Raw genomic sequence first — 20,522 nt, forward strand, 5'->3', positions numbered from 1 at the left:
GAGGTGGAAACGTCAGCGACACAACAAGAAGATTCGTACTAAGATTTAAGAACTAACTAAGGACGCGGAGGACCATGCTGTCGACCTCTCTAGGAACAACTGGTATGGGATTTGTGACTCTATACGCGGCAGCCTCGGTACGGCACGGTCGTGGCGTCTCTTTAGGGAACTCATAGGTCCAATTAAGACTAAGTCGGTTACGGACAGTCGAATAGCTGAACTCATATACGAGTTACCCAACGATACAGAGCAAATCATGGACCAACTCGCGCGCAGATATTTGTGTCTTGAACGCGCGGAGGAAACTCTAGAATATCTAGGACGCGAAAACTCCGAACTGGATAGGCCGGTATCGGTGGCAGAATTCGAGTACGAGCTCGGGGCCATGAAAAAGGGCACCGCGCCGGCGCCCGACACCATCACGGTAAAACTCCTTTATAACTTGGAAGAAGGCGAACTCGGGAAGCTAGTTAATCATTTTAACGAGCACTACTGGGCTAGGGGGGTGACGCCAGCTTGCTGGAAAACCGCTGACATTCGCTTTATTCCCAAGCCCAAAAAGAACTTAAATCTAGAAAATCTTAGACCCATCTCACTTACCTCATGCGTGGGTAAAACCTTTGAGAGGGTACTAAACACTAGGCTCATGAGGTACTTGGAGAAGGAAAATTTCAAGCCCCATACTCAATTTGGGTTTAGATCTCGTACCTCAACACGGGACATCCTCCTGTGGATATACAAAGATCTTTTGGAGAACCCTTCCAGGGGACAAACACGGTGTATTCTCGCTCTTGATTTAAAGGGGGCTTTTGATAACGTTTCGCATGCCAGCGTACTCAGAGGCCTGAACGAGATCCACTGCGGACAGAGAACGTTCGAATACGTACGGAGTTTCCTAACGGACAGGAAGGCCACTCTAACCTTAGGGAGCATGAAATCCAATAGCTTCGAGCTCGGCTCAAAGGGGACGCCTCAAGGGGCTGTTCTATCTCCGCTTCTTTTCAATCTGGCTCTGCGGGGGTTTGCCGGAGGCGCTGGGGGCGGTTCCCGGTGTGGAACACACCATCTACGCCGACGGCATCACCCTGTGGTGTCGGGAGGGGAACGACGCGGAGATCGAAGAAAGATTACAGGCGGCTGCTAAAATTGTAGAAGACTACACTGAGGAGTGCGGTCTAAAGTGTGCACCGAAGAAGTCCGAATTACTTGTCTTGAGGAACCCTTATGAACGTGTGTCGGAACAGATTGAGGTTTGGGTGAGCGGGAAACGGGTCTCTAAACCCACGGAGATTCGTATCCTCGGCCAGCTCATTCGACAAGGCAGAGGCAACAAGTCGACTATCGATAAACTTGACACCATGACCACCCAGGTCTGTGGCATGCTTCGAAGGATAAGAAATCGTAGGAGGGGCATAAAAGAGAAAGAAGCAATGCAACTCGTTCAGGCCTTTATTATCTCCAGAATCACTTACGCCACACCGTCCTTGGTCTTGAGTAAAGCGGAACGGCAAAAAATTGACGTTTTGATAAGAAGAGCTTACAAAAGTGCGCTAGAGCTTCCCGAGAGGACAGCGACCGACAAATTACTAAGGTTAGGGGTCCACAACACGATAGATGAGCTTCACGAAGCACATCTCGTGGCTCAGCTAAAGAGGTTGGCGTCCACGAAGAACGGGGCGTGGCTCATGGACAAACTCGGGATGGCGGTTCCGGGAGGAACGCATACGGGTACTGTCCCCGACCACGAGCTGTCAGCAGAAATACGGAAGAAAATAGTGGTGAGTCGTATCCCGAGGAATATGCAACCAGGAAAGGACGACGGCAGAAGAAAGGCCAGATCTGAAGCCCTGTCTAAGACATGGGTTCACAGAGAGGGAACGCTATATGTTAACTGTGGCGGCCCAGTAAACGGAGTTGCCACAATCGCAGTGGCTAACGCCCACGGTCGGGTGTTAAGATTAGCTTCGGTCAGAGTAGAGTCGGCTGGGCAGGCTGAGGAAGCGGCGATTGCGTTGGCGGTTGTTTGCAACCCCAGGGCGACTGTCATCTCTGACTCCCAGAAAGCATGTGGAAATTTCGCTCGCGGGATGGTATGCGCAGTCGCTGATAGAATACTACGTAAGACGGAAGTGCAGGGGGTGCATCTGATCTGGTCCCCTGGCCACATGGGGAACACTGGGAATGAGGCAGCAAATGCTGCGGCCCGAGGCTGTATTCTCCGGGACTCGTCCCAGTCGGGTGGTCAAGTGGACACGGACCTCTCGTTTAACGAGGCACTCAAAATGAAGAAACTCGACAGGCGCGTATTCCCGAGCCCGTGCGGGGGGCTTGGAAAGGAAGAAGAATGGACTTGGAGAAGGCTCCAGACGGGCACTCTTGTGACCCCCGCCAAGTTGCACCAGTGGTACCCCGACCGGTACACTACGGGAGCCTGCCCCTTCTGTTGTGACCCCTGGGCGGACGTGCATCATTTACTTGGAAGTGTAAGGAGATCCCTGGACTGGCTCCACTGGTGGAGCCTTCTACTCAAGAGTGGGAAGCGGGGCTGCAGAATGAAGTCATCGATGTGCAAAAGCTGCTGGTGACCCGCGCGCTGCATGCCCAAACCGCAATTGGAGCCCTGGAATGAGGGCACACACCCACTCTCTATCTCTTTAACTCCCCCTTCCATTCCCAATATTTCCTGTTATGTCCAGTAAAGTTTTCAACAACAACATTAGAAGCAGGTATGTCCCGGTTCCTTGCAGCCGCAACGCACTCAAACGCTCTCAGACGCAACAGTGCGTAGGGGCGTTGAGTTTCCTAGCGCAACGCCGACGCGTTTCGGCGTTCGTTCTGTCCTTATGAGCTAAAGTAACCAGCTGCATTTTAGAGCGACCAATATCTCCATTCACTGAAGAAGAAAAGTTCCATACACCAGCAAAATGTTGAGCCTGATGACGATCCATCATGGCTTTTGCGGGCTGTGGGCACCTATTTATGGGTTCTCATCAACCTTGACCTGTCTCCAGTATTCTCTCCATCTCATGGACCATCCCACTGAAAACAAACGGCCAAAGCAACATAAAACTTTCGGGAAGTGCAGATGTCTTGATGTGCACACGTCATCCTGAGTATTTTGTTGTTGCATACAGCATCCCATTTGTGTGAGCTTGTTTTTATATTGCAATACATGGGTTGACCGGACCGCCTCAAGGCTTTTTATTGAACCGTTAAGCCGGTCCAACTCTTGTTTCATGAGTTACGATAAAGAGTGAGTAGAACAGGTACCACAAGCACCACAGTACTGAACAGGAATAAGTGTTTACGGCATAAATGATATGCGCAACATTATGAGTTAAGTTTGTCACAAATTCCACGATTATTTTTATTGAATTCGTGAAAACCTAATTTGAAACTGCAGATTTCGATCTTCGACAGTCAGATTCAGACTTCAAAATTAAGTTCGAAATCTTCGAACTTTTCCCAACTTGTTTGAAATCTGCAAATTGTTTTCGCAGTTCAATAAATACAGTATTTCCGACTTTCGCGAACATGATAAGGTAAACGGATTCTAAATTATGTACCTCCAGCTTACCAAAAAGAAAAAAAAAAACTTTGGTATTTTTATTTTTTAGAGTTCGATCCTTAATAGGGTATGAAATTTGGCAATTCTTAAAATTCGAACATTAAAGAGTCTCGAAACTTTCGAATCCTTTTGAGCTGGAACCTCGGAATGTTTGCGACGTCTCTAGTAGCAATCTACTAAGGTGACAAATTGACCCCTTGGTAAGCGTTGTACGTGATGGATATAAACAGCTTAAAAAGCGAAGGAAGAGAAAACATAAACATGATAGAACTGTTCTTGATAAGTCGAAATTCACTCACATTGGATCAAGTAAGGTCGCAGAGCCACTGATATCCTGAGAAATTTGGTTTCGTTGTGCATTCGACGATCGAGCGGCATGCTGTTACATCTGAGATGCATCCGTTCGTGCGGGCCACTATGCAGATATGCCAACTGCGCATTATACAAGAGGTATGCATCACGCCGCGCCTGAGGGCATTATTGCTGAGAACCGCTATATCCTTGTCGGTACTGAGCCATCAATTCTCAGTGTTCTCTCTGCATCTGGCATATCTGGCGTACGCTTGGGAATTGGAAACAAACCAGAGAGCTGGACTTTACAGAGCCAGACAAGGATGTTCACCCGAACATGGTTATTGACAGGCACCTGGTTTAGGACAGGCAAAAAGTGTCCCATTTATTAATCATAATGCGAAAAGTATCGCAAATAAAACCTCCGAGCTAGAACATTATTTAATAGAGCATGACCCCGATGTGATGGCTATCACTGAATCTTGTTTAGACACGTCTGTGACAGATGATACAATAGGACCTCCCGGTTACGTGCTCTAGCGAAAGGACAGAGAATGTAGAGGAAAGGAGGGGGTGTTGCTCTAGTAGTCAAATCTTATTTAAATCCTTCAGAAATCGAAAGAACCCAAGGCACAGAAAATGAATAGTGTAGCATCCAAATGAAAAAAGGTGAGTTAATTGTAGGTGTACTGTATCGTCCCCCGCAAATGCCTTGTAGATATTTGCAAGAACTAAGTGAGTTCCTCTTTAAATTGAAAGTAAGTTCCGAAAAGGTTGTTTTAATGAGTTATTTTAATCTCGGAGGAATTGACTGTGTAACGTTAGGATCTGGGGACCACGAAGTATCATGTGCTGAGAAGCTTTTATTATAGTCTTCTCACATAATTAAACTCAAATTGTTATGGGACACACCAGAATGCGTGGGCAATCACAAACTCTTTCGGATTTAATATTTATAAATGAGAACCGTATAAACCACGAATGTGATTGCAATACTAACGCGGGAATTTCGGACCATAGCATAGTACATTTTATGTTCTTCTTGAGGGCTAAGCTCAGGAGAATTGAAATCACTTCGAATAAGAACTTTGAAGAAGCCAGTGAAGAGTCAGTTATTGATCAACTTAGCCTGAACTATGACAGCTTGGAGCACCTAGCTGGCAACCCGTCGCTAGAAGTGACGACCTATGGCTCAATTTCAAGGAAATGGTACTTGAATGCACTCGTAAAATTGTCCCTGTAGAAATTTTAAAAATCTTGAACACTCCTTCGATTACAAGGGACATAATCCACCACAAAAGAGGATTATCATGGTGTAGAGCAGGTGGTTCACAACTTTCGATGTTTCGCAGACTCCTTGTGGATCGCCGGAGATGATGGAGGTACCCATTCATGGTGAAGGGGGGTGAAAGGTATAGGTTCGATATAATAATAATTGAAGAAAGGGATATAACTAAGGTCGTGTGAAGTAGACATATCTTATTGACATACAAGTGAGTAAACTCGCCCGAAAAGTGAAACATTTTTTCTCGATCTTAAAAAATACAACCTTTATTGAGGGACTTTCCTGATGAGGCAGGGCTTCGCGGACCCCTAGCATGCCTTCCCGGACTCCAAAGGGTCCGCCGACCCAGATTTGTGAACCACAGGTGTAGAGTAAGAGCTTCAAAAAACTCGACGGGTTTCAGCAGGAAAAAATACACAGATTGAGCAAAGAGCTCGAAGCAAAGATAAAAACTTTGAAAACGATTTTTTAATGTAAAAATGCAAAACCTTTTGAGATATTCACCGAAGACGTTTTGGTGACATTTGAAACCAAGTAAAAAAAAGTGAAAGCCGTTTACAAATCCCTGTAACGCCGAATTGGAGCGCAGCTCTTGAGGAGGAGGAGTGAAGGGTACTGAGGGGAGGGTAGACCCCTCCCCCTTCTCCTCATCCTCCCCTCATTCTTTAATATGCTCCGGGGGGGGGGGGGTGTCACGTGACTTCGGGGAGGGGGTCACGTGACCTCGGGGAGGCGTGACCTGGGGGTGACCTCAAGGCCACGTGACCCCAAAGGTGACCCCCACGTGACCTTGGGGTCACGTGACCTGGAGGGGTCACGTGACCTCGGGGGTCACGTGACCTCAGAGGGGTCACGTGACCTCAGAGGGGTCACGTGACCTGGGGGTCACGTGGGGTCACGTGACGTTGAGATGACCTTGGAAGGGGTCACGTGACCTTGGGGGTCACGTGACCTCGGGGGTCACGTGACCTTGGGGAGGCGACCACGTGACCTCGGGGGTCACGTGACCTCAGAGGGGTCAAGTGACTTAGGGGTCACGTGACCTTCAAAGGGTCACGTGGGGTCACCTTGGGGTCACGTGACCTTGAGATGACCTTGGAAGGGGTCACGTGACCTCGAGGGGTCACGTGACCTTCAGGGGGTCACGTGGGGTCACGTGACCTTGAGATGACCTTGGGAGGGGTCACGTGACCTTGGGGGTCACGTGACCTTGGGATGACCTTGGTTACGCCGACGGCGACGGCGACGCCGACGCCGACGGCGACGCCGCTCAAGCCGGGAACGGGCCCCTAAGAGCTGCGCTCTAAAAAGAAGTTACCAAAGTGATAGTAGAAGAAGTGATTGAGGACTGGACTGAAGTTGGAAATTGTTTTAACCAATATTTTGTCAGTGTTCTTTGCGCTCATAATAACATTTTGCCAACTTTTTGTTTCTTTTAGAATATGCCCCCAATCGAAGACGTAGAGGTCTCAGAGGAGACCTCGTGGGGTCGACTTTGGAGTCCTTCGAGGTTCTGTACTTGGGCCCCTGTTTTTTTGTTTTTTTTTTATCAGTGACGTTCTTTATGATATTACAGTAAAGGCACGACTTTTTGCTAATGATTGTATATTGTATACCTATATAAACTATGATACCGACCATGTTAAACTAAATGATTGTTTCCAGAAGGTCAGAAAATGGTTCGAGATCTGGCAAATGTCTTTTAATACTGAAAAAAAAAACTGTTTGCAGTTTGCATGTCAAGAACACTTGGGAAAGTTCCTTCAGTGTGTAACTACTGCTTGAGGGAAGTATTGTCTAGGGTAGATAAATTTAAGTATTTAGGAGTAACAATAATCACTGATTTAAGTTCGAACAAACATGTTAATAAAATAATCAAGAAAGCCACAGCTAAACTCTGGTCACCAAGAAGATCATTAAACATGGCAACCGCTGAAACTAAACTGCTAGCTTATACAACGTCAATGAAACCTGGATTTGGGTACGCTATATAAGTTTAGGATCCGCATGCAAAAAATTTAATATTGAAATTAAAAAAAACATTCAAAGAGTGGCACTACGTTTCATTTTTTTCAAAGTAAAGAAGACTGGATTCACCAACGGAGCTGTATTCTAAGGCAAGTCTCACCATATTAGTAGAGAAGAGAAGAAATAAGCCTTTAAAAATGCTTTTCATGGTTTTAGAAGGAACACTGCAGATTGGTAAATAGAGATTCGTCAAACCACCTCTATCTAAAAGCACGCCTAATAAGCATACTAGGACAATCGAAGAGTACAGATTCACCTAAGAACGTTTCAAAATTTCGTAATTCTCTCGGACGATAAGGGAGTGGAATAAACTGCCTGAAAACGTTGTTAAATCCAGAATGGCTTTGGATCTTGTAAATTGTCTCCCACCAAACCAATAGACCTAATTTTATTCTTTTTTTGTACTTTCCTACTAGTTGATATGAGTATTAGGTGCCGTATAGTCCTTCATTTTTATCATTGAGTTCTGCCTGTCTATAACATTGTCTATTGTTTTTTGTGCTCACTCCTATCATATTCCCAGCTGGGAGACTGAGAATATTACGAAATTAATAAATAAATAAAGAAAGAACATCTTCTCAGAAAAAAAAACTACACGAGATTTGAAGAATTTTCCCCCCTAAAAGGATGGCCAAATCTCCCTAACGTTGGTAGCACTGGATACACAACAGTGTCTACGAGGGGTGTAGCCAGGGCGTGGGGGAGGGGGGGGGGGGGGGCGTATAAGGCTTCAGCCGCCTTTGCACCGCTCCCCCATGCCCAAAAACAAATTTCTGGCTACACTCTGTTGCCTACAGCTTCGACATTTACTCTTCTGTGACAGCTGATAGCAATGTTAAGAATAAAATACCAAAAACGCTTGAATCAACACCTTCAAATTGATGCATGAACCACCCCAAGAGCAAGCAGGCCGGCGGAAGGGCCCACCCAGTGCTGCAAATATTTTGAGCTAGATGGTGCAACGTGTCACGCCGAAGTTGATTCCCCCGAGGCCTTTGCAGCCAGTTTGGAAAGTACCGGTTTAAGCGAGAAAAAATATGCACGCGCGACTGGTTTGTGTGCATTTTGCTATGTCTACGTCGGCTCCCTTCCAGGGCAGCGAGCATGAAATCTCTAGCGCACACCAGCTCGGAGCACGTGGAGCGAAAGCTCGCGCTGCAGGACCCAGGGATCCTGGGTTCGAGCCCCACCCCTGCCCGTTTCGATCTGGATGAGCATCGTACCGGCGTGCGGTCGTGCATCACTACTGCGTGATGCACGTTAAAGACCCAGGCTAGCGGCTGTACCGCACTGGCTAAATTTCGCATCTACAGCTGGGAGACTCGTCGCCCCTGTGAGGCAGACCAAGTTCTAGGCTGTATAAACACACACAAACCCAATTTTTTTTTTTTTTGTTTCTTTAATGCTAACAGAAAAAACTTATTTTTTGCGCCCTTAACCCAAATTTGTGTTCATTTTTTTTTTCGGGGGTGGGGAGGGGAGGAGATTTCGTATAACATATTTTTCTCACCAATTCTGTAGGAGACTCGTCCTTCGGGGTAATGTGTGTTCTGTTCTTAAGGGGATTATAAATAATGATATTGTGCTGAACAAGCCGAAAACTAGGTGTTGCTCTTAGCGGAAAAAAGGGGCCGTTTTGCAAGTTGTCAAGGATCTGGGTGCTGCTCTCTTTAGTCATGCCTGAGGAGAGGACTGCCGTTAGAATACATTTCAATCTGAAAATCGAATGAAAGCGTTGTGCCAACACACGGATGTTTTAGAGTTTGAAAACTACCTCCCTCGTTGTGCCTAGAAAAGACATTACTAAGGACACTTATGATCTTCCCTTGAGTAACCGAATGTATTTGTTTTCGTCCTGCTTTACAACCAACTGCCCCACGGCCGTTTTTTAAGATTCTCCGGTCGTCAGCAGACACAAGTGTGGGAATGTTATTCTGCCAAGACCGAGTTGCTTATAAAAGCTGCTGGCCTATTTGTTGTCAAATATGTAGGGTTGGCCTGACTTCACTTGTGAATGGCCACATGCGCCCAGCAAGTTCCTGGTCGTTGCGTGCCGGCCACTCTTTCTCTGCATCACCTTTTGGTGAGCTACTCGGAAATGGTGATGGTCATTTTTGCTTTGTTCAGGCCACACACCTTGTTTGAACACAAAATTTTAACGCGGAACATATGTATTGATTTGTTTTGTAGTCTTCTTTAAACTACTAATAAAAAAAAAAGGTAGCAGATGTAGTTGACAATGTTAGAATTTGAGATTCCGTACTATAGAAGAGGTATACTGGTTCCTCGATGAAACTCGGGGGTCGGGCTTAGTTCCCTGTGGTTTGCCGTTACTGTGGAGGAACCCCGCCAGTGGCCTCATCTGACGTCCGTCTGGAGATTACCGTGCTTTAGAACTGTCGGACAGTGGACGTGCGTTTTTTGAACGGATCGATGAAAGCTACGGTCCTCATACCTGCGTCGATACACGCTTTGTTGTTTTAGCCGACGTTCTACTTAATCCTGTTTGAAAGCGCCCGATATTTTTAAGTGTTATGTAGATAAATTTCATCTCATTTTTTCTGCGAAGAAATATTAATATATGTGGAAAATCATTTGTAATTTAATTTTCAAGTGCGATTGCCATATCTTGCTATCTTCATCTGCCATCGCTGACAATATGATCTCAAGCAGTCCTTCGCGCTTCTTCTTCTGCCAATTTATAAGAGAGGTGGGATCTGAACTAGAAAAATTATGGTGACTGTGTGTTATTCGTCGTTCAGTTTAGTGAAGTGTGTGTGTGTCTGTTGGGGGGGGGGGGAGCTAGAGACTGTCATTGTATGTTTTTCAGTGCTTGTGATGCATTGTCATTTTTGGGATCCTACCGGGTGCGGTGGTTACGACCTTGTGTTTCTGTTTTGTATTTTGGACCCGGTGTACTGGGTGAAGAGGGAAACGATAGGGCACGTTTCCCTTTGTTTCTGGCGTATTGTTTTCGGTTTGGTGTATTGTGTTTCTGGTGTATTGTTTGCGGTTCGGTGGTGGCGACGTTCAAGGGAGGGGTATATAAGGCGTAGAAACAATAAAGTTTGTAGCAGAGTTAGAGACGTCACCTGTCCCTTTTTCTTCATCCTTCACGAGTTTTTATTTTTCAAACCACAGTCTCAGGTTTCAATCATCATGAATAACTAGGGCACCGTGTTTTCGGATAAATCCGAGAAACTCCAAAAAACACCCGCCGGTAAATTTTCTGTCAATTCAAATTAATCCGATAAACACCGAATTATTTTGTGCCCAAACCAGCGCCCCCCCCCCCCCCCCCCCCCCCCCCCTATTTTACAATTTGAGAAGCGCAGGATTAATGGCCCTGGGAAAATGAAACCATAATTATCTTTCAAGCCCCGGACCGTTGTCAAAAGGGGGTCTTACGGCTTGGCTCGTCAAGGTTGGTTCCGGGAAACAGGTCATCGTACCATTCGTGTCACGACAAAAGCCACACTCTTTTGGTTTCCAGTTTGGGCCATGGGATTTGGGATTTCGAGAAAGAAGAGGGTATGTCTCTGGGGGTAACAGTGAAAGCCATGAACCATAGAGGTTGTATAAAATAGGGAAGAGGGGCAGTTGAAACTTCTGTATTACATCCTTAACGACTCCACCTCGCGCGGCCGCGAAATAGATTGATAGGATGACTACGAGCTTCCTTGCGGCTACCTCCGGCAGTTTATTGATTTTAAGGTATCGACGCTTATCGAAGCCACACACTATGAGCGACTTTTGTCGTGGGACAAATTAGTATTGCCAATGACACCGACGCCAAATTCAACTGACGAAACGTTAATTGATACAAGCGCGTTTTATTTTTTATCTGGCATACGTTTGCATCCGGTTATTATTTATTATTTTGTTTATAGAAAACAATGCGAAATTAATCTCTGAATTTCGAAGAATTGGGGATTTACGAAAAATAAACTCCGATAAACACCGAGTTTTTGTTAAAAATAAACTTTGAAAAACACCCTCCGAATTTCACGAAAAATAAACTCCGAAAACACGGAGCCCTATGAATAACTTACACCAGCGCACCTGCACTTTAACCGCCTTTTCGTTTAATTACATTTGAATTTAGTTTTTCATTTATAGTATTTAGAGGATGCACCTCCAGTTGCAGCTTTCAGTTGGGAGACGCAGTATTGCTAAAATAAAGAGAAAAAAATACATGACACGACAGCCGCCCGTTTAACTGCAATAAACTTTTCATCTGGCTGAAATGCACCGGATGTGCTGGGTTTCAGCAAGGTCGCAGTGCATCACAGCTGCTGAGAAGTAAACATCACGCGTACTACTAGGAGATAAGGCAAACGAAACCGTAGGAGCGTGCGGTACGACGACTTGGCGACTCCAGCAAAATCAACGGCACACAGCGGTTAAAACAGAAAGCTGTGGCGGCAGGTTCGCTCGCCAGCCTTCTTGAGCGAATCGGATATTCACAACGGCTGCAATCTAAAAACGCAGCCGTGAAACTAGATTCAAAAAGACGCGAGGAAAATTGCCGAAACAAAATTTCACAAACATCTACAGTGCAACAGCAGTAAAAAAGGTTATGTTTAATGAATGTCATATGTAAAGGTGACAGAAATATCATTAAAGAATATCCCACACTTTTTTCGTCGTGTGTGTTTTCACAGAAGAAGACTAAAGGAGAGGCCCGCTCGGAGTGCTTCAGTTAAAGCGCTGTTGAGAATCGGAAGGTCAAATTGCCGCATGTTAATAGACGCTCATCTCACATCCTGCCGACAGCAGTTGGAAGGGATTCCTCTCGCCGACTACGTGGCGCGCGCGCCTGTACTTTACCCCATAAATATCTGCAGTAAAGAAAAAGGCACACGAGCGTGAGCCTAACTCAGCAGTTTTGTTAGTACACGCACTCGTGCATGGGAGGTACTTTATGGTACTCTCTAAAGCCACACACTCGTGAGTATTCCTTTGACTGCACTGTAGATGTTTCTGAAACTTAGTATTGGCAATATTCTTCACTTTTTTTTATCTGCTTTCACGGTTGCGTTTAAAGACCGGCAGGCGCTGTGAATATCCGATTCGCTCACGAATGCAAGCGAGGGAACCTGCTGCCATAGCTTTTTGATTTTAGCCGCTGTGTGCCGTTGATTTTGCTAGAGTCGCCGAATGTCCTTGAACGCACGCTCCTGCGGCTTGGTTGGCTTCATCCCGTAGTAGTACGCGTGGCGTTTACTTCCCAGCAGTTGTGATGCACTGCGACTTTGCTGCAGCCCAGCACATCCGGTGCATTTCAGCCGGATATAAAGTTCATCGCGGTTATATGGGGCGGCTCTCGTGTCCTGTGTTTTTTTATTTTTTTTATTTTAGCAATATTGAGTCTATCGACTGAAAGCCGCAGCTGGTGGTGTACATCCTTCAAATATAAATTAAAAACGAATTCCAAACAAATTAAACGTTTTGTCTTTGTGTTTGCCTTAAGTTCTTTTTTTTTGTAAAGTCTGTGAAAGTTACTTTAATACGGTTTGTGCGGGTGAGTTTGTACCTTCAGAGGAATATATATTTAGCGGCTAATTGCCACAATACTTCGAATATTAAACGAAAATTTGTCAATCATCTTTTTTAATGAGCAAAAGTCAGCACATGGTTCTATATATAAACTTTCTGAGCGTCATCAAAGACTACTAAATAAGCCAACATTTTCACGGATAAAACCCGAGAGCATAAATATTGAACTGAACATAAAAGGTTCAATAAGCGCACTTGTGCCAAACAAAATATAGAACGATCGTCGAGGCAACAGAAAAACTGACGGCGATTTGGCGGCGTAATAGCAAGCGAGAGCGAGACTGACTCGACAAGGTCCCGCACTGCTCCTTATCTAGTATGCGTGGCTTTCTCGGAAAATCGGCAAGGAAGCTTCGAGCGTGGCTCAGTCGGGGCGAGCATGAACAGGCACTTTGAGAACATGAAAGCGGCAATGAATCATAAAAGTTAAGCCCGGAGAAAGAATAAACGTGATCCTCGAGACGTCCGTGGCCGAGCGCTGCTTTCTCGGCCCTGCGGGCGGCAATATGCGAAAGATTTAAAATGGATGGTAAGTACGGTATAAATTTACTGCTAAATTACCCGAGCATTAAGGAGAACGGAAAAAATTGGGTTGTATGTGTGTTTATACAGCCTAGAACTTGGTCTGCCTCACAGGGGCGACGAGTCTCCCAGCTGTAGATGAGAAATTTAGCCAGTGCGGTACAGCCGCTAGCCTGGGGTCTTTAACGTGCATCACGCAGTAGTGATACACGACCGCACGCCGGTACGATGCTCATCCAGATCGAAACGGGCAGGGGTGGGGCTCGAACCCAGGATCCCTGGGTTCTGCAGCGCGAGCTTTCGCTCCACGTGCTCCGAGCTGGTGTGCGCTAGACCACTCGGCCACCGATCCCCTGAGGAGAACGCAGGGAACGGTGTTCCAAGCGCAGTAGAGATTTTTGGAGATCTTTTATGGGAAAAATAAAATTTCTTCAAATCTTGTGATTTTTATTTCTAGGCAGGTGTTATTTTGTTTGTAAAAATTTGTGCAAAGTGCAATTTTTTTATTTGTGACATTCCACAAAAGGTTTCCGAGCTGTGGATATTTGTACCGGAAGTTTAAAAGAATGTCTGGAATACTAAGTTGACATGACATGCTTTCTGTCGAGAAGATTTGAAAGTAACTAAAGTCAGCTGTTGACAAATGCGCCAAGTGCCATTTATTCATTTTTTCTCACAAGTCGTCTTCAGAACTACTTCAGTTCTTACGAAAGTGTTGTATTCACAACATTCCCAGGATAACCGGCTCACAAGTCACAACCTCGACAACTATTTTCATGCCAAAATATAACGATAATTTCAACATTTACGTTAACAAAGGAATTTCCCACAAATCGAGAAAAATTTAGTGACTTTTCGGATTCAAATTGGGGAAAAAGTGGCCTTGGAGGCTGACAGCACTGTGCGTACCGTTCTGTCGCAACCCCAAAAGCTTAGCAGGCGTGAAGCACCGCAGGTTTCGTAGATGCCCTGGGGCATACAACGCCGTCAGATATGAGCAAATGCGTACATTGCGTAAAATAAATATTCCGTTCAAGTTACACGACTCGAAATGGATTTCTAAATGCACAATTTGACTGGATATTTGGAATTAATGAGCTCGGAGCGCGGCGTTGTCCTCTGGTTCGATGCGAGGAGGCCTTACATTCAGATCAGCCTCTTCACATCCTTACAGCTCTCTGTCCTGCGGACATATCTTGTTCGAACAACGTCTTGCAGACACTTGCGGAGTTTAAGCGGAGTTACCGGGATGAGCGTTTCGATGGTCGCAGAGCACGTCTTTAGCGTGATCGCGTAGCTGCCAAAGATGGCTGCTTCCCCGCTGCGAAGATACAGTCAACTCAAGAAATATAAATGTACGTACCGCACGACAAAAGGTTATCTATGCGGCGTTTGTTGGTTTTCTATCTAAACCAGAACAGCACACTCAATAGACCAGAAGGAGCAACACCTTGCGACGAGCAACTGCGTGCGACATCGTTTTAACTACACCCAGCTTGCTCGAAAAACACCTTCTTTGGGCACCACAGTCGTCTTCAACAACGACGAGGGTACGGAGGAAACAAGCTAATCGCCAAAATAAGCTGAGCTATTAATTAAAAAAGCTTAAATTAAAAACAAAATGTAGTAAGACCACTGTGAGTGTGTGTGCGCATGTGTGAGCCGGAGGGGGGGGGGGGGGTTATTTTAGTTTTTGTAGATGGAGGCAAGCTAGATGAAATCGTTGATTTTGTGTTTTTGAAGCGCGTAAACAACGTAAAGAACATTTTAAAAGTTTACTTTGTCTGCTTCGTTCCACTGAAATTCAAAGGTAATATTTAGATGCTCAATTTTTTTTTTCTGCTACTTCTTGTCGTCAGTTGTCTTAATCTATCGAGAAAGTAGGAAGGCACCTACTAAAACGCCCTCATGCTAGAACCACACAACTACGCACACATACATATTTTATTTATTTTTATTTATTTACAGAGTACCTACATCGCCTCGAGGGCATTATTGTAGGAGGGGCAGGAAATAACACACATACATAAAAAACACAAAGTGATCACTTGTCCGCACAGATTAAATATACAGCCGAGAAAAAAATACACTATTGTCCAAGGTGCTCACCACATCATCAGGCAGCAAGTTCCACTCTCTAATTGTCTTTACAAAAAAAGAATGACAGAAGCTGTTTGTTTTATAGGAATATTCAAAAACTTTTCTAGAGTTATCACACCTAGCTGAAACATACGTTGGCCCCAAAAGATACTCATTCTTATTAATACCAGTATTATTATAATAAATGCGATGGAACAACTTCAATCTTAATTTTTGCCTTCGAATGCTCAAGGGCTCCCATCCCAGCATGGTTTTAACCTCTGTCATACTAGCGTATGAATCATAGTTGTTACTAACAAATCGCGCTGCTTGATTTTGAGGTTTCTCTAATCTATCGATCAGATACTGCTTGTAGGAATCCCATATAACGCACGCTTAATCAAGCATTGACCTTACGTGCAAGAAGTAAAGAGTTTCTTTTACGTCTCGGGACGCGTGTTTGAAATTTCTACGGATAAAAAACAACATTTTACTGGCCTTGTTAATTGTGTAGTCAATATGTTTATCCCATTTAAGTGATTGGTGAAAATAAATGCCAAGATATTTACATTCAGAGACATTACCGATTGTCAGGTTTTTGATAGTATAATTTGTAAAAAAATTAGAGACGTTTCTAGCAAAATTAACGAGGTTACATTTTCCAGTATTTAGGCTCATGGTCCATTGGTTACACCAGTATGCTACCTTATCTAGATCGCTCTGTAGGATCTCGATGTCTATCATCGAATTTATTTCCCTGTAAATAACGCAATCATCAGCAAATAGTTTTATTGTCGACTGAATATTTTGTACAATGTCGTTGACGTAAATTAAAAACAGTAACGGCACAAGAACACTACCCTGGGGGACCCCTGAAGTCACGGAAACGACTGAGGATTTACTTCCATTTAAGACAACACATTGCTCACGGTCACTTAAGTAATTTCGTATACAATTTAGTAGAGGCTAGTTTTATTAGTAGAAGGTTGTGTGGTACCGTGTCGAAAGCTTTGCTGAAATCTAGAAAGACTGCGTCTACCTGCGTATTTTTGTCATTTGCTTTTAATAGGTAATGCTGGAACTCTACTAACTGCGTGTTCCATGAAAATCCACTACGAAAGCCGTGCTGGGATGGAGTAAACAAATTATAGTTATCAAGATAATTGAACATTGCGCTATATAAAATATGCTCAAAAAGCTTAGAGCAAACTGACGTTAGTGATATAGGCCTACAATTTTCTACAAGTTTCTTATCTCCGGATTTAAAAACAGGAATCACATTCGCCGTTTTCCAATCTATTGGGACCAACCCTGTCTCAAGTATCGTTTTAAATATAATAGACAAGTACTGTTATACAATCTCGGAACACTTAATGAGAATAACAGGTGATATACCATCAGGGCCAGTAGCCTTTGACTGATCTAGGCCGCGCAAAAGAGAGGAAATACCATGAACATCAATATCAATATCCGCCGTCATGCCAGTAAAACAACTATTCGGTGACTCCACCACATACCCTGAGAGTCCCGGAGAAAATACCGATTTAAAGTAGGAATTGAAGTATTCTGCCTTCTGCACATTTTCCTTTAACATTTGGCCGTCAACATTAAGAACTGGGATAGAAATATCGTCTTTCCTGCACGTCTTCACATATTTCCAGAATATCTTTGGGTTTCGTTTAAGATCACAGTTTAGCCTGGTAAAAAATGACTGCTTAGCTAACTTTATTGTTACTTTTAATTGATTATTAATATATTTTAACCCTTGCAAATTAAGGACAGAGTTATCTTTACCACGTTTTTTGTAATCCCGCCATGCTTTCCCCAGTAGTTTCCGTATTTCGGCATTAAACCAAGGTTTTTGTTTACGCCTTTGCCGCAAAGTTCTTGAAGGTACAAAAGCCTCAACTAATTCCAATATTTTATTGCGAAACAAAATCCAAATCTCCTCTGCTTTACAAGGCTCAGATAAACATGAAAAAGTTAGAAAATATGTCTGTAATGGATTACATGATGGCGTCAAAATTACCCTTTTCATAGATGAGTACTCTGCGTGGCTCTTGTTTCTGTTCAGGTACGCCTGATACATTTAACTCGGTAACAACAACATCGTGATCACTTATTCCAGGATATACCTCGGCGCTAGAAACAATATTTGGGTCATTGCATAAGACGAGATCTAAAACTGCCGTCAGTCGAGTCGGCTCCATGACATACTGAATCAGACCAAATGTATCTATCAATTCTGTGAACATAGAATAAACACGCGATTAGCTTCTTGCTGTCGTCCCAGTTAACCACGAAAAGTCTGGCAAATTAAAATCGTCTCCCAGAAAGACGGTGTCTGGTATCACTGATAACATATCTGAGAGTAAAGAAATGCTTGTTTCATTTCCGTCTGGCGGACGGTAGATAGTTCCAAACACCACAGTGTTCCCTTTGTGAAAACGAACGCGACACCACACCGACTCAGAGTCATTCTCAAATTTAACTGCACAGCTACTCCACCAAGATGAAACCAGCAAAAAGACTCCTCCTCCGTGTCGATGTCTGTCTTTACGATATACCGTAAATCCCGGCGGAAAAACCTGTGTCAGAGACCGTATCGTCCAACCAAGGTTCGGTCCCCATAACAATCTGTGGATTCAAAGTCATTATTAAAGATGCAATCTCATCAACTTTATTCATGATGCTACGGCAGTTCACAACCAGAACCGTAGGTTTCTCTGGCATATCAACAATGTCATATTTGCTTGGTGTGATGATAGGAGGTAGGTGTCGTCATTCTGCTACGATCTCGGAATTAGTCGGACGATGCAGGACTGGTTGACACGTGTCGCTGTCCCAGATACTGGTTCTTGGATGAAACTCGGGGGTGGGGCTTAGTTCTCTGTGTTTTGCTGTTGCTATGGAGGAACGCCGCCAGTGGCCTCATCCGACGTCCATTTGGAGATTACCGAGCTTTAGAACTGCCGGACCGTGGACGTGCGTTTTTTGAACGGATCGATGAAAGCTAAGGTCTTCATACCTGCGTCTACACACGCTTTATTGTTTTAGCCGACGTTCAACTTAATCCTGTTTGAAAGCGCCCGATGTTTTAATTGTTATGTATATAAATTTCATCCCATTTTTCCTGTGAAGAAATATTAATATGCGTGGAAAATCATTTCTAATTTAATTTTGAAGTGCGATTGCCATATCTTGCTATCTTCATCTGCCATCGCTGACAATATGATCTGAAGCAGTCCTTCGCGCTTCTTTGGCATCCCTGCCAATTTATAAGACAGGTGGGATCTGAACTAGGAAAATTATGATTGCTGTGTGTTATTCATGGTTCAAATCAGTGAAGTGTTTGTGTGTGTGTGGGGGGAGGGGAAGGAGCTAGAAACGATCATTGTATGTTCATCAGTGCTTGTGATGCATTGTCCATTTGGGATCCTACCGGGTGCGGTGGTTACGACCTTATGTTTCTGTTTTGTATTTTGGACCCGGTGTACTGGGTGAAGAGGGAAACGATAGGGCACGTTTTCCTTTGTCTCTGGCGTATTGTTTGCGGTTCGGTGTATTGTGGTTCTGATGTATTTTTTGCGGTTCGGTGATCGTCCGTTGTGGTGGTGGCGACGTTCAAGGGAGGGGTATAAAAGGCGTAGAAACAATAAAGTTTGTAGCTGAGTTAGAGACGTCACCTGTCCCTTTTTCTTCATCCTTCACGAGTTTTCATTTTTCAAACCACAGTCTCAGGTTTGAATCATGTATAACTAGGGCTCCGTGTTTTCGGATAAATCCGAGAAACTCCGAAAAACAACCCGCCGGTAAATTTTCTGTCAATTCGGATTTATCCGATATATTCCGAATTGTTATGTGCCAAGCAACCGCCTCCCCCCCCCCCCCCCCCCCCCCCCCACCTAAAATAAAAGAACATTTATTTTTATTTTTTTTCTACAATTTGAGAAGCGCAGGATTAATGGTCCTGGGAAAATGACACCATAATTATCTTTCAAGCCTCGGACCGTTGTCAAAATGGGGTCTTACGGCGTGTCTCGTCAAGGTTGGTTCAAAGAAACAGGTCATCGTACTATTCGTGTCACGACAAAAGCCACTCTTTTGGTTTCCAGTTTGGGCCATGGGATTCGGGATTTAGAGAAAGGAAAGGGTATGTCTCTGGGGGTAACAGTGAAAGCTATAAACCATAGAGGTTGTATAAAATAGGGAAAAGGGGCAGTTGAAACTTCTGTATTACATCCTTAACGACTCCACCTCGCGCGGCCGCGAAATAGATTGATAGGGTGACTACGAACTTCCTTGCGGCTACCTCCGGCAGTTTATTGATTTTAAGGTATCGACGCTTATCGAAGCCACACACTATGAGCGACTTTTCTCGTGGGACAAATTAGTATTGCCAATGACACCGACGCCAAATTCAACTGACGAAATGCTAATTGATACGAGCGCGTTCTATTGAACCATGGTTAAAAGCGCTAAAAACGACGTTCACAAGATAGAAGACAAACACGGACAAACACCAACTAGCCCAACAACAAGTTCTTTTAAAACGCGTTTTATTTTTTATCTGGCATACGTTTCCACCTGGTTATTATTTACTATTTTTTAATAGGAAACACTGCGAAATTAATCTCCGAATTTCGGAGAATTGGGGATTTACGAAAAATAAATTCCGATAAACACTGAATTTTCGGTAAAAGTAAACTCCGAAAAACACCCTCCGAGTTTCACGAAAAATAAACTCCGAAAACACTGAGCTGCATGTATAACTTACACCAGCCAACCTGCACTTTAACCGTCTTTTCGTTTAATTGCATTTGAATTTCGTTTTTTATTTATAATATTTAGAGGATGTACACCTCCAGTTGCAGGTTTCAGTTGGGGGACGCAGTATTGCTGAAATAAAGAGAAAAAAATACATGACACGACAGCAGCCAGTGTAACTGCAATAAACTTTTCATCTGGCTGAAATGTACCGGATGTGCTGGGCTTCAGCAAGGTCGCAGTGCATCACAGCTGCTGAGAAGTAAACAACACGCGTACTACTAGGAGATAAAGCCAACGAAACCGCAGGAGCGTGCGGTAAAGGACATTTCGCGACTCCAGCAAAATCAACGGCACACAGCGGTTAAAACAGAAAGCTGTGGCGGCAACTTTGCTCGCCAGCCTTCTTGGGCGAATCGGATA

General features: G+C 44.3%; 1 protein-coding gene across 1 annotated transcript in view; it reads left to right on the plus strand.

Moving 5' to 3' along the window:
• Positions 1-256: 256 nt before the first annotated feature.
• The window catches only part of LOC121048348 (indolethylamine N-methyltransferase-like), an 81,330-nt gene continuing 61,064 nt past the window's right edge, over positions 257-20,522 (plus strand). Inside the window, exon 1 of the mRNA XM_042292592.1 lies at positions 257-452. Within this exon, the coding sequence (XP_042148526.1) occupies positions 257-452 (196 nt within the window). The remainder of the gene's footprint in view (positions 453-20,522) is intronic.

Source organism: Ixodes scapularis, unplaced genomic scaffold (assembly GCF_016920785.2).
Source record: "Ixodes scapularis isolate PalLabHiFi unplaced genomic scaffold, ASM1692078v2 PGA_scaffold3__209_contigs__length_174095766, whole genome shotgun sequence".
NCBI lineage: Eukaryota > Metazoa > Arthropoda > Arachnida > Ixodida > Ixodidae > Ixodes > Ixodes scapularis.